Source organism: Plectropomus leopardus, chromosome 7 (assembly GCF_008729295.1).
Source record: "Plectropomus leopardus isolate mb chromosome 7, YSFRI_Pleo_2.0, whole genome shotgun sequence".
Lineage (NCBI taxonomy): Eukaryota > Metazoa > Chordata > Actinopteri > Perciformes > Serranidae > Plectropomus > Plectropomus leopardus.
The window spans coordinates 20,053,009-20,065,795 of NC_056469.1; the positions used below are offsets into that span (position 1 = coordinate 20,053,009).

The following is a 12,787-nucleotide window of genomic DNA, read 5'->3' on the forward strand; positions in this document are numbered from 1 at the left end:
TAATTAGCAGGACGTAGCTCAGCTCTCGTTGTCTGCTGCAGCAGTGCTAATGGTGCGCTTCTGCTTTTTAGTCAACACACACACAGATAATCCAACTTCTTGAACTCCACAACCTTTGCTTTACTTTTCAGCACTTAATAAGGCTTTTTTTGTACTTGTAATTTTTTATAAAATATAACATAATTTTGTATGGTGTGTATTTATCACACATACAGCATCTGATAAGCATCTTGCCTGGTTTTAAAAAAAACTGTCATTATATCAGAAGTGTAGTGTGCTGTAGAGTTTCCCACAGCAGGCTTCTTTGAAGAAACCCACACAGCTGAGACAGCGTGGTAATATCAGGGGGGGATGAGGACTGTTTCTGTGCCTTAAGCAGAAGATCTGCTCTAATTAGTTGTCCAGAATAAGCTACAAATTGTTCAGCCCACCAGTTAATCTCTGCATAGCTACCTCTCCTGGGCCATCCGGGCGCCACTGAGTCCAAGCCCAGCTGCCAGCACCATGTTTACGATGAACCAGTGTAGTGATATTCACTGGTGGTGCATCCTGCTTCAGCCCACACTGTTGGCTAATTAGCAAAAACCACAGTGAATGTGAATTGCCGAGGCAGCCAGACAAATCTTTTTCCTGTAAAAGATCTGCTTGTCTGCAAAGTAGCTGGTAACCGTTACCTGCACTTCTCACCAGAATCATTAAGCTGCAGCCTCAGAGAAGCCATCTGTGCTGACTAGCTGATTTGAAATCAAAGACCGTCATCCTAGCAAGCCATCCCAAATACCAAGCAGCATGTCTTCCCAGGGAACAGCTCATATGTAAAACCAAAAAGTGGAAACAGCTGATGCACAGCGTCAGTGCTAAACTACAACCAAGTCATGAGAGAAAAACCACACAGTTACACTCTTTGGGAATAACCTAGTGGGAAAACCCCCATGCTAATGATTATGGCAGTAATTTCATTTTGTTTTACGGTTACTGTGGGTTGCCGTTGGTTACATTATTAAAATATTAGCACAGTCTTACCCTTCAGAGGACTTATCACTTCATCTAAACTCCAGATTCAGACCTCTCCCTCTGGCAACATCTCATTATACTGTCTCTTCCTTTGTAACAGTGCTTTTGGTTTAGAAGTTGCTTGTTATCTCTTCTTTTTTTCTTCTTTATACGTGATTGCCTCAAAGAAATCTCAGTTCGGATCGTCTCTGCTGTGTGCCAGGTGATTCTTTGCCTCTGCATCATCATCATTCTTTCAAACTGTTAAACTTGTTGGACCTTGTTGGATAAGTTTTTGCAGTGATGGACTAAGCAGACTTGAAAAGCCTCACCAATGGCCCACGGTGGCTATGCTGCCAGGGCGGGGGGGAAAACAGTTCTTAAATGCAGATTATGTCTTGATGCAGAAAAGAAATTTAAAACCCAATTCTGTAACAAATGTTTAAGACTGGGCAACAAAGTTGATTTTCAGTAGAGCAAAGTATAGACATCTTTGAGAGTAAATAGATTATTTATACTTCTCAGGGATTTAAAAAGAGAATTTCTCTTTAAAGAGGAGAAGGAATCAATATAGTTGCAGTTTTAAGGGTCTTTCTTTGTGTTGGATACAATTAAATCTGTGATATTACATCTCTGCCTCCTGTCTTAGTTGATACGGCATACATTTAATCACTGATGCAACTGCTTGTGTCACATTATGATCTGGGTGATGTTGTGTTACCATCGTTGATCTCATGATCAGCAGAGCATAACCTCTGACCCACAGTTTTGGTATCGGCATGTTGTACCCCTGGTCAATCCCTGGTTCATTTTAATCACTGGCTCTGTGTTCAGTTATTGATCTCCTCACCCTAACAACCAGCCAATTAGTTGAACCAGAGAACGGTCAGCGTCCTGTCAAATCATGTCTGTGTCTGCTTTTTGTGCCCCTGGAAATGAATCATTCATCCATTCCTCTCTCTTGGAGAAGCAGCGTTGGGGGTGGTGTGCTCGGCTTTGGCTGCTGCTATTGATTAGCGCTGTGTGTGTTGTGTGCTGTGATGATGGGTTGTTACATCAGCAATCCTACGGCTGCGTGACCCCGGTCCTCCCACACTCTGACCCTCTGCAGCGCTCAACAGCAGGGATGTGAAAACAATGCCAGATATCTGTCTCCCTCCACTGGAATGAAACATCTTCAGTGTGCAGCAGCAGGAGGCTGAGCCACATATTCTTATGGAGTGTGAGTTTGATGGTGCTCACATTTTGGCATGAAAACAAAGGTTTTCCTTGTGCGGGTCTTGAAAAGTATTTAAAAGCACTGAATCTAGTGTTCTAAACTTTAGACCAGGTATACTCAACTTGTTTCGCTTAGGAGCCACTTTAACAAAATGACAGGAGGCCAGTCCATATATAAGCATCAATCATATTAATCAATATATATAATAAATAAATTGCCAGTTTTTAACCTTTTGATGTTTGCTGTCCTCACTCTTTTTTGCAGAAAGGTAAATCTAATCACAGCAGCTCTGCACAGGTCAGGTGTACCAAGGCCAGGCGCGTTTTTTAGGATTTGACAACATTCAGGACTTAGCAGGAGCTCTATCGGGGGGTCTGATAAAAAAAGATGTTTTTATGCACTCTGGCACCTTTTTTACATAAAAAATACAAACAAAAAAGAAAAATTCCAGTGTTAATCAATGTATTTTAATTGTGAGATAGAAAACAGTTGGGGAGGCCACCCAGCACCCTGTTGTGGGCCAGATTTGGCCCGCAGGCTGTACATTGCCTGAAGCCATGTTCACACCAGACTAGGAAGTGCCCTGGTATGTCAATTGTCGCACCGCCACCTGGCTGTTGACACCCGAAGCGCATTTCTCCGCACTGGTCAGCAATTCTTTTTTTGACCAAGAGCAGGAGCTTCTGCTCTTGTTCTAATAACACAAATATGCGTCTGCTCATCTTTCTTGCTCTCTATTTAGACACAACTGACAAATATTTGGAAGCATAGGACGCATATTTTTTTTTATTTATCACAATCAGATCATTTATATCATTTTCTATATTGTTTATATTCTTCATAAGAGATTATCTGTGTTTTCTCGCCAGATTTGCTCACTTGACACAGAAACTATTGCAGCATTATTGCTAGCCAGCCACAGAGATCAGGGCTGCAGGGTGCCCTGTGTAAACAGCTCAACTTGTTAACATGGGTGCTGAAAGGAAGCGGGCAGCATTCCTCGGAAATCCTGAGCGCTCCGCAGTTCTGTTTGACTCACCTCTGTAGCTGCATCCACAGAAATACTTTCTGACGTTTAAAACAAGTGTCTTTATAATTCTGTGCTGCTTGTCTGAGTCCAGATTGCTTTAATTTGATTAACTATATAATTAGGAATTATTGTTATACGTTGCCGTGAAGTACTCAAAAACAACATATAATGATAGGTCTGAAGATTATATATTCGTACTTTCATACTTGAGCTAATATTATCATGAAAAAGGTGAGACATTCAAAGTTTCTTTGTGACAAGTTATGTATCAATCCAGAGCTGTAACTAAAGTAATCAGTTGCTTATTGTTTGGATAAATCATCTAAGTGATAAAAAAGTGAGAAATGTCTGTCATAATTTCTTAATGCCAGCGGGTATAAATACCTTCTTTCAGCATCTTATGAAGTCGTGTCATCACTGATTAATGCTGCCATTTTACATTTTCTATGCCTTCAGTCATGCAGTTTGAGCATGCCATCTGCCCGTTTTCTACTTTCCTCGACATTTATTTGATGGTGGTCGTAAAGCCCTGCTTCCCTCGCAGGTCCCATCATGCCATTTGATCATTTCTGCAAAGGGGGTATGACGTCCAGTCTGAATGAATACATCCTTCAAATAAACGCAGCGGGACATGGAGTTCTAACATTTACCAAGTCCCACATTTTGTGCAAAGATTTTTTTTTTCATATTACTTTTGTTCTTCTGCTTATAAAGCTGCAGGAGGAGTGAGACAAGCTGGCATTATAAAAGATGGAGTAAGTTTCAAATATAACTTGAGACATTTGCTGGTTTTCATTCCGGGAGGCAGAACATCCTGTCGGGACACAATCAAACTGGCACCGAGTATTTTGTTCTCCAGCACACAAAATTAAATATTTCCACCATAATCATTGGTGCTATTCCCTTTAATCGCTTTGTGCGCTTGTTTTTCACTCTCTGTGAGATTGCTACTGCATAAATGATTAGTATTTGTTTTTATAAATGGAAAAAGTTCTGTTTAAAATGCTGCTTTCTTAGATTCAAGCCATGGATAAAAACAAAAACAACAAAAACTAAAAAAAAAAAAAAGATGACCCTTATGTGTTGTTTCTTCTGATCTATGAATGTTTTTCAGCACTTTCAGTGCTTCAGTGTGTTGCAGCACAAATGCCAAATCACAACTGAAACTGGCACAGTACCTTCAAAATAGTTTAATGGCATAATTCACCTGTAATCAAATCTCAGCTCCCTGACCTGCTGTCGCTGTTTTCCTAAACCTGAAGGACATTTAACATTTAGTTGAACATTTGTGTCTTCTATGGACACTGAGGCTGTTGTTTCAGTGTGAGAAATAGCTGCAGCTCTGTAGTCTTTGAGGTGTTTATAATGAGCTTTTTTAGGGTGAGAGGATTTTCAGCTGGAGGCCTTGTCAGAGGTAATCGGATTCATGTTGTCTATTTCTCGGAGGCTTATACGAGCCCACCTCTGGAGAGCCAGGAATCTCATGTAGTATTGATAATAGCAATGACATCGTGTTACAGTGAAAATCCAGAGAGGGAAAAAAAAAAAATCAAATCCTGGCCTATCTGTCCATCTTTTAACACATTGCATGGAGGGGACTCACTCTCTTCATAATTGTGTGATCATGCAGAAAACAATTGAATTTCATGAGTGTGTCATTGCACTTGAGTCAAGTGTACTTGTGTAATTATTTTGAGGGCTATGTTCATGTGTGTCATATGAAAAATATGATGATATCAAGAAAGCGTTGTCTCATTTTTATCAAGAAATGACAATAACTTGCTGGAGAAGTAATGATTGCAGTTGTATAATTAAGGATCACGGCTTACACGGCTACTGCTCAATTAACATGTTGCATATTGACATGAGAGACATCAGTGTAAACAAGAAGATAAACATCCAAGAAACATGGCCTCATCTAAGTTAATTGCCATAACAACAAAGCGATGTTGTGAGATATAAGCTAGGGCTGCACAATATGAAGAAAATATGCGATAATATTGCTGAATGACAAAATTACTTGTGAAAAACAAATATAATGTATTAAGTTTTCTGCTGCTCTCAGTATACTGCTAAAATGCAACAAACTGCTTGTTGAATTTAAGAAAATGTAAATTAATTCTAAAACTATTCTATTGAACAGACGAAAAGTTTAACTGGACACAACTGGCAGAAATTAAATTAAAAAAAGTAGGATAGCTGCATTTTTAAAGAGTCGTTTTCAACTGATATTCTCTTTCAACAAACTCAAAACATTCCTGAGTGTAATATCGCAGTCTGGCATGTGGTGGTTATTATGTTAGTTAACATTTTGTAGGAATGACTATCTCAGATTGCTTTGGTCCAGATTGAGATATCACAACAACTATTAAATGCCAAGATAATTTGCATAGACATTCATGGTCCTTAGCAGTTAAATCCTATTGACTATGGCAACCCTCTGACTTTCCTTTAGTGCCGCCATGAGATTAACATTTTTACTTTTTAATGACAAACAAAATGACAAAAATGACATAAACTTGAATATATTGTGAATATTTTTATGAGCCCCTTTGTGTTTGTTTTTACTTGTGCATTTTGTTCTGCATTTTATGTATTTTTATTGACTATTTATTTTGTCCAGTACTTTTGTACAGCACTTTGGTCAACCTTTGTTGTTTTTAAATGTACTATATAAATAAATTTGATCTTGACCATTGACCTTGACCTTGGATAAATTAGCTTTGGTGATCATTTAAATTCAGCCCCAACATCAGGTCTAACTTTTTATTCTGACCAAATACCTGCCAAATTAATACCGGTCCCATGAGCCTTGGTTATACTGAGTATTTAGTGCAGATTAGCAAATGCTAGCATGCTTATAAGCTTAACTTAAGTGGTGAACATAGTAGTAGTGTTGCAGCAATATGCCAGTTTTAAGGTATACCATGGTATGAACATTAAGGATGATCACATTTTGTACTTTATTTATCTAATGTATTGAAAAAGAAACGCAAGTGGAGAATCTCTCCTTTATTTAAGCTGCTTTTAAAAGGGAGACTTTATACACACTCTTTAATAAAAAAAAGTTTCAATTATAGTTAGTTTGTGCAACAAAAAAAAACTTCAGTTTTCATTCATGTAAGGGTCATTTTCACTGATATTCAGTAATACCATGAGATAGTGAAACCACAATATTTTCAGAGACAGTTACTGTATCGTGAAAACTTCATACTGTTGCAACCCTTCATGGCAGACATTACACCTGCAAAAACAAGGCCGGCAGCTGTGTCATTATCTATATTTACTTCGTCTGCTTTGTGATATCTGTTTCGCAATGCCTGACAAAGATCTCTGATTGAATTGTTGCTCTGTAAGATAAAATGTAATTAGCTGGGAGCTATCAGTATATTGAGTGGATTTTGTTTCTTGACTTTTCCCTTCAATTAGTTTTTTTATTATCCAGCACCCGTGCGCGTTCTACTCTGTCTGGTCTTGTCATTGTGAGCATGTTGGCATGCTCTTTTTCAAGTTTTCTTTTTGGATGTTCGTGAATATATTTGATTAATATAAACCAACTTTCCTTTCATGTGTTTCCATGCTAATTGTAACCCTGTCGCTGCAGGCGACCCTCTTCACATCACATCAAATCACAGACAGATCACTTTTTTATTAGCAGTTGGGGAGGAGGAGAGCATCAATGTCAACACTTTCTTCTCCGAGATGCGTTCTTATCTGTTAAACCTGCTTTTCATCTGCTGACATCGCTCAATCTTTAATTTAGGTGGAGTAGCTGGGGGTAAATGTCAGTCTTATTGTTTAGCGGGGCGGTTTATATGTGTTAATTGCAAGCTCGTCCTTAATCCTGTCTGATCAACAAGCCATCATTCCCTTTGCCTTTGAGCTGCACCAGTTTAATTATGTCTGGGTCTGGAGGTGTGTTGCTTTGCTATCAGTCCAGTGACCGTTACGTCTCTGTTTATGTTACAGATGATGAAGTTTGCCTGGGACAACTACAAGCGCTACGCCTGGGGCAAGAATGAGCTGCGGCCTTTGACGAGAAACGGACATATTGGCAACATGTTTGGTGAGTGTCAGCATTTTGCTCCAGGCTTCAAAGTCCAGAAAGGTCACAAAGTTTTTTTTCAAGACCTATTGACATTTTTTTCTGGAAAGGTTTCTAGCACAAAACTGGGCAAATACAGATAAACCTATTGTCATTATGTTGCATGGAAGCAATGTAACAGTTGCTGAAAATTTTAATCATTTCTTGTACCATAAAATGAGCAGAATTCACAGATTTCTTCAACAAACTCCCAATAAGCTCACAATCTTTTGCTTTGCCTTTTGTACTTTTATTAACAATGACAAGGAAGAAAGCCAAGAGCTAGCAAGTTTAGTTGAGTTGTGGTTTACAAAAGTATAATAAACAAGAAAAGACTGCAGTAAGGCTGATGATCAATTAATTAAAGAAACAGCTTCCCTCAAGTCAAATGGAAGAATATTGGTTCCTAAGAAACAAAGGAAAAAGATAAGTGTGTCATTAACTGAAAAATGCAGGACTTATATTCTACATTGAGCTGCTTTGATTTTATAAAAGCAGTAACAGATAACGCAAGGAAAAGAGAACAGTACAGGCTGCCCCTAAAGCTGCATTTAAGGAAAAACGGGAAGCCAACCCTCTTAAAAGTAAAGAATCAGCGAAGAAATGTTAATCCTTTATTTCTGATGTGTGGACTGTGCTGTGTCTTCCATAATTAGACATTGGACGTGGTTGTGCAGGTGATGTTTTTATCAGAATAGCAATAGGGAATCATTGTGGTGGACAGTGAGGTGGTTAGCTGCATGTTGTGTCTTTCCTGCAGATAGTTTATTTATATTTCTCTAAATAATTATATATATCTGTGTATTCTTCTTGTGCTTCTTTCACACTTTCCACTTCAAGCCGGTTTTTCCCCATTTGGAACTGCTGGTTTACTGTATACAACAATTTTGACACTGAGTAATCATCTAAGTAAGACTTGCCTCTGGATCAGACAAAAATAACAACAACAAGCATATAAAGGCGTCACCCTGGGCCCTGGGAGATTCTGAGGGCCATTTGTCATTATTTTGGGTCGTTTTACAGATCAAATGATGTAATGGACAAATAATACTTAAAATAATTGGTAATTGCTGCCTTAAAAGGTAATTCAGGTATTTTTCAGCCTGTATCCTGTTTTTTATTGGTGTTGTGTCTAAGTCACTAATGGAGACAACATTTTTTAAAAATTGGACCAGTATTGAGTGAGACAGCTGCAGACAGCAGAGGCGAAATAGGCTGCAATGTTAACGTTAATGGGCAATTGTGCAGTGCCAATTTCCTTTAAAAGTGCTGGTTTTTGTCACTGACAAGCTCAGACAGATTATTCTAAGTGTCTTATAACTTATGAAAAAAGATTCCTGCAGAAGTTGACCTTTTTGTTTTACCAACAACTTTGCCAATATCACCATCATGACACCCACCAGACTAAGTGTGTATAGAGCCACTACATTTCACATCTAAATGGATGATTTAAAGGTAGGGATGGGTACCAAAACCCTGGTATTATAAGGGAACCAGGACAGAGTTATTAAAGAATTATTATTTTAGGCTCACCAAATCCAAGTTATTTTGCATCAAGATTAAAACAGTAATCTATGATGCATTCGTGCTCTTCAATCCAGAGGAGAGCTCTGTGTGGTGGAGTTGGGCAGCCTGCTGCATGTGCGAGGGGCGGGGCAAGGTCAGCTCTGCCACTCTTCTCTCACACACACACACACACACACACACACACACACACACACACACACACACACACACACACACTCAATAACACGCTCCAAAGTCAGGTTATACTTGTCCAGTTGATGTTGTTGTCACACGTAGGGGGCGAAAACATGAGCAATCTCTCCAAAACACCGAGCAAAAATGTATCACATACTTGCGGAGAAATGCACCGTTTTTGACAGTAGTTTGTTTTTGTTCATATCTGGGTAAAAAAAAAGGGTCTTGCTCTTTAACAAAAGGGTCTGTGTCTGTCGAGATACTTTCCATAATATTGTCAGACACTTGAAATAATAGCCTAAACACCTTTAGTGGCATCCTACTGGGCCGTAGCCAGCTGTAGCAGTCTCGCTGAATGCTGGGCCATTTTCAAAAATTTTGTTCAATTTTTTTTTTGTTTTTATATAGCTCAGTATTCCAAATCACAGTTTACCACAGAGAGCCTTACAACATACAACACCATCCGTCCTTGGACCTTTACAGCAGATGAGGAGAAAATCCCCATAAAAAAACCTTTAAGGGGGAAATTGTTGTTCCTGTCAGTCACTTCATCACTTGGGGGAAATAAGGTCAAGGTTGAAAAATACCGAACTAATCCTTTAACTGCAAGTATTCCATTGAAGGTCGTAATTTTGTAGGGTATTGTACTACAGTCTTGTTTTTGTTGTATTTTCTTGCTTTTTGGGGGGAGAGGGTTAAGGAGGTTTCATTCCTCAATCAAGAGTGAAAGTAAGCTTTTAACTCACAGTGAAAAGGGAGAAAAAGCTAACAGAAAAATGAGGATTTTTCATTGGTAATCAAAAACAATCAAAATGAGTGCTTTTTTTAAAGACAATCTTCTGTTCTTCGTCTGTTTTAAGCTGTCAGTTGAACGGTAAAAGGCGCCTGTTTGCGCCTCAGTGAGCTTTTGTCACCGTATCATCCTTACCTTTCACTCTGCACGGGGAGCCTCTCAACCTGCCAGAGGTGTCTCAGTCTCCAGCAGCCTCTAATTGGAGGCAGATCCGGAGGGGTCCTCAGGTCCTCTGCAGCAGAGCGTATCACTCAGTTCACACCGCCGAGTCAGAGTGAAATCCCATAAAGAAGCCTTTAATAAAAGGTGGATCAGCTCTTAATAAGTCCTGGACAGGTACTGTCTTTCATACCTGAGGTCTCCCTCACATCTGTAGGGACTCGGGATTATTAGGGCGATGATGCAAGCTCTCTTGAAAATACAGTTTGTGATCTCTCAGCTGCTCTCGTTCCCTCGAGGTTGCCAAGTTCATAGTTAAGCTGAATCCTTTTGAAGCACTGTCCTTAAATTATGTGATGGGTGCTATATTTCAAAGCAGCCAATATAGATTTATTTTCTGATGAAATCTGCCAAAAAAAAATCCTTGATTTTGCGTGAAGTTAAGAGCAGCTTTTTTAAAAGTCAGAGAATCCGTCTAAGAGGCCGCTCCATGCAATGAGTAAGCTGCGTTCAGCAAAAATGCAAAGTACATATTTATGATGAAAGGATTTGTAAGTTAATTTGCTCACTCATACCTGATAGTCAGGTAAATGTACAAAGAATAAGAGGATAGGCGGTTTGAGTTCGAGTTAAAGGAAGGAGAGGAGCTGATGGCCCAGGAGTGCCCACAGAAAGAAAACATAAAAATCTACAATATATTTCACCATTTAAGTAGCAGAAGATGATTTTGTGTCCACATAAAGTAGACCTCATAGCCTTGTTTCAAGTAATAACAGTTCACAGTTGCTCTTTTCTACATTTTGCTTTATCTTTGTTGTCAAATTAATTGAATAGGAATCAACAAACAACTTGATTGATGTCAGGACATTTTAATTGACATTCAGTAATTGTGTGCTTTCACCAACAAACACCATACATTGCCTGCTTCAGTCTGAAAGACATAGATAAAATATAATTTTATGTGAAATTAAATAATAAGTGCCCAGATTACATAAAGCCAAATTGATTTTCCCACTTTGCGGAATTTAATGTAGCACATTGTTGATTGAATTGCCTTTTTTATAGTTTAATTGGGCTGATATTTAGTTGCAGAAAACTTTTGTTGAATGGCATTTTTATATGTTGCAAAGAAAAGAGATCTGTTAGTTTTCATTTAGGCAATGTCTTAAAGCGGACCTATTATGGCCATTTTCCGATTAATAATTTTGGTTTCTTCCAGAACATGTTTACATGCTTCAATGTAAAAAAGACCAAACAAACAAACAAGTATTACTTTACTCATACGTCATACACCTGTATTCACCCTCAGTCTGAAACGCTACATGTTAACGCCTGTCTCTTTAAGCGCCCCCTGCCGAAAAAGCTCCGTCTGCTCTGATTAGACTTCTCCCTCTGCAATCTCAGCTTCTCTTCAAAGCCCTCAGAAAAAATGCTGGGCGTGGAAGCCAATTTTACACAGAAGCCAAACTGTGGAGATACAACTTACAGGTCTGTCATGTGATGCCATGGAGCCCAAAAAGACTTTTGCTCACAAACTTACATTGCCAAAGAGATGTCTGTAAGTCAGCAGACTTTTTGAGTTGCGTTAACGTCCTCTTACTTAAATAGGCCTTAAATCATTTTGCACTAACATTCTTATAATTCACTTTAGTAAAATCGAGATGAATTATCCTACTGCGTAAATAAAGCAAAACAGAGCAGTTTAGAGGTGACATTAAAGAAAACACTAGTGTGCATGCTCTATGGACCCATGGATGTGGAAGATGCCGGTCATTTTATTTCTAGAAGTCAAACTAGTCAAACTAGTTTGACTTCAAACACAACTGAGCAACCTTTACAGGAATGAACAGGGCCCTCCTCCAACTGCGTATCCAGTTGTATTTATACATCCATGATCATCATATCGTCATTGCAGCTGTTATTTGCAGTGATAAGCCGTGCTGCGAACTCTGTAGCTCCTTCCAGACCTGGGTTCTACTGAAAAGTAGCACAATTAACCAACATATGTAACCAGTCATAAATAGTTTTGGCTTTGACATCCTTAATACGAATATTAAATAAATGACAGAAAATAAAGAAAGCGTAATAGGCCCCCCTTAAGATGAGTGATCAAGGCATCGTCTATTTACGCTGCTTGTGATGTGACACATCATTAAGAAGGAATAACAGCCAAGGACATTGAAAGCTAATGGACTGTACTGTTGTCAATAATAAAACTTGAGGAATGATAGAGACGCTGAGAGAGTCAGCTGCTGTGATTTGTTTGTGTTAAAGCTGCATTAAGCAATATGTGACTGCTGGAGGGCAGAAAGTCGACTCCAAACAGACTCCCAGTAATGAGCCTTGATATCAGCTTATTAGATTGCGATGGTGAGCACATTAGCAAACAATCGCTATATATTACTTACAGATCCTGTATATAAACTATGCTATATCAGCATCCCATCGGTGCTTGTTCTCACAGATAGATGGCTGTGTTGTAAGTGATCGTGGAGGGATGTGATGCAGAGGGACGTTTGGAGGCCTTTGCGTGATGTGTGTTCCTGAACAGGGGAAGATTACAGAGCCTGTTCTCAGCTTGTTTTATGTTGCCTCCAATATCAACAATCTCCACAGGCATCGGAAAGTTGTAGAAAACACAAACAGCCCAAGCTGAGCAATCATAGAGCTACCATGGAGATACTCCGTGTGGTGTCTCTATGGAAACCTGCGTTTAGCGTGTGCAGGCTTCAGAGAAAAACATCTTGGTCTCTTTGTCTAGCTAAATATTTGGCTTTCTCTTCCAGTTACTCATTTACATGAGCTGTC

General features: G+C 39.1%; 1 protein-coding gene across 2 annotated transcripts in view; it reads left to right on the plus strand.

Moving 5' to 3' along the window:
• The window catches only part of LOC121945100 (mannosyl-oligosaccharide 1,2-alpha-mannosidase IA), a 231,244-nt gene that overhangs the window by 91,279 nt on the left and 127,178 nt on the right, over nucleotides 1-12,787 (plus strand). For both annotated transcript variants that reach the window (XM_042489124.1, XM_042489125.1), the window contains exon 2: nucleotides 7,212-7,308. In XM_042489124.1, coding sequence (XP_042345058.1) covers nucleotides 7,212-7,308 — 97 coding nt within the window. The remainder of the gene's footprint in view (nucleotides 1-7,211; nucleotides 7,309-12,787) is intronic.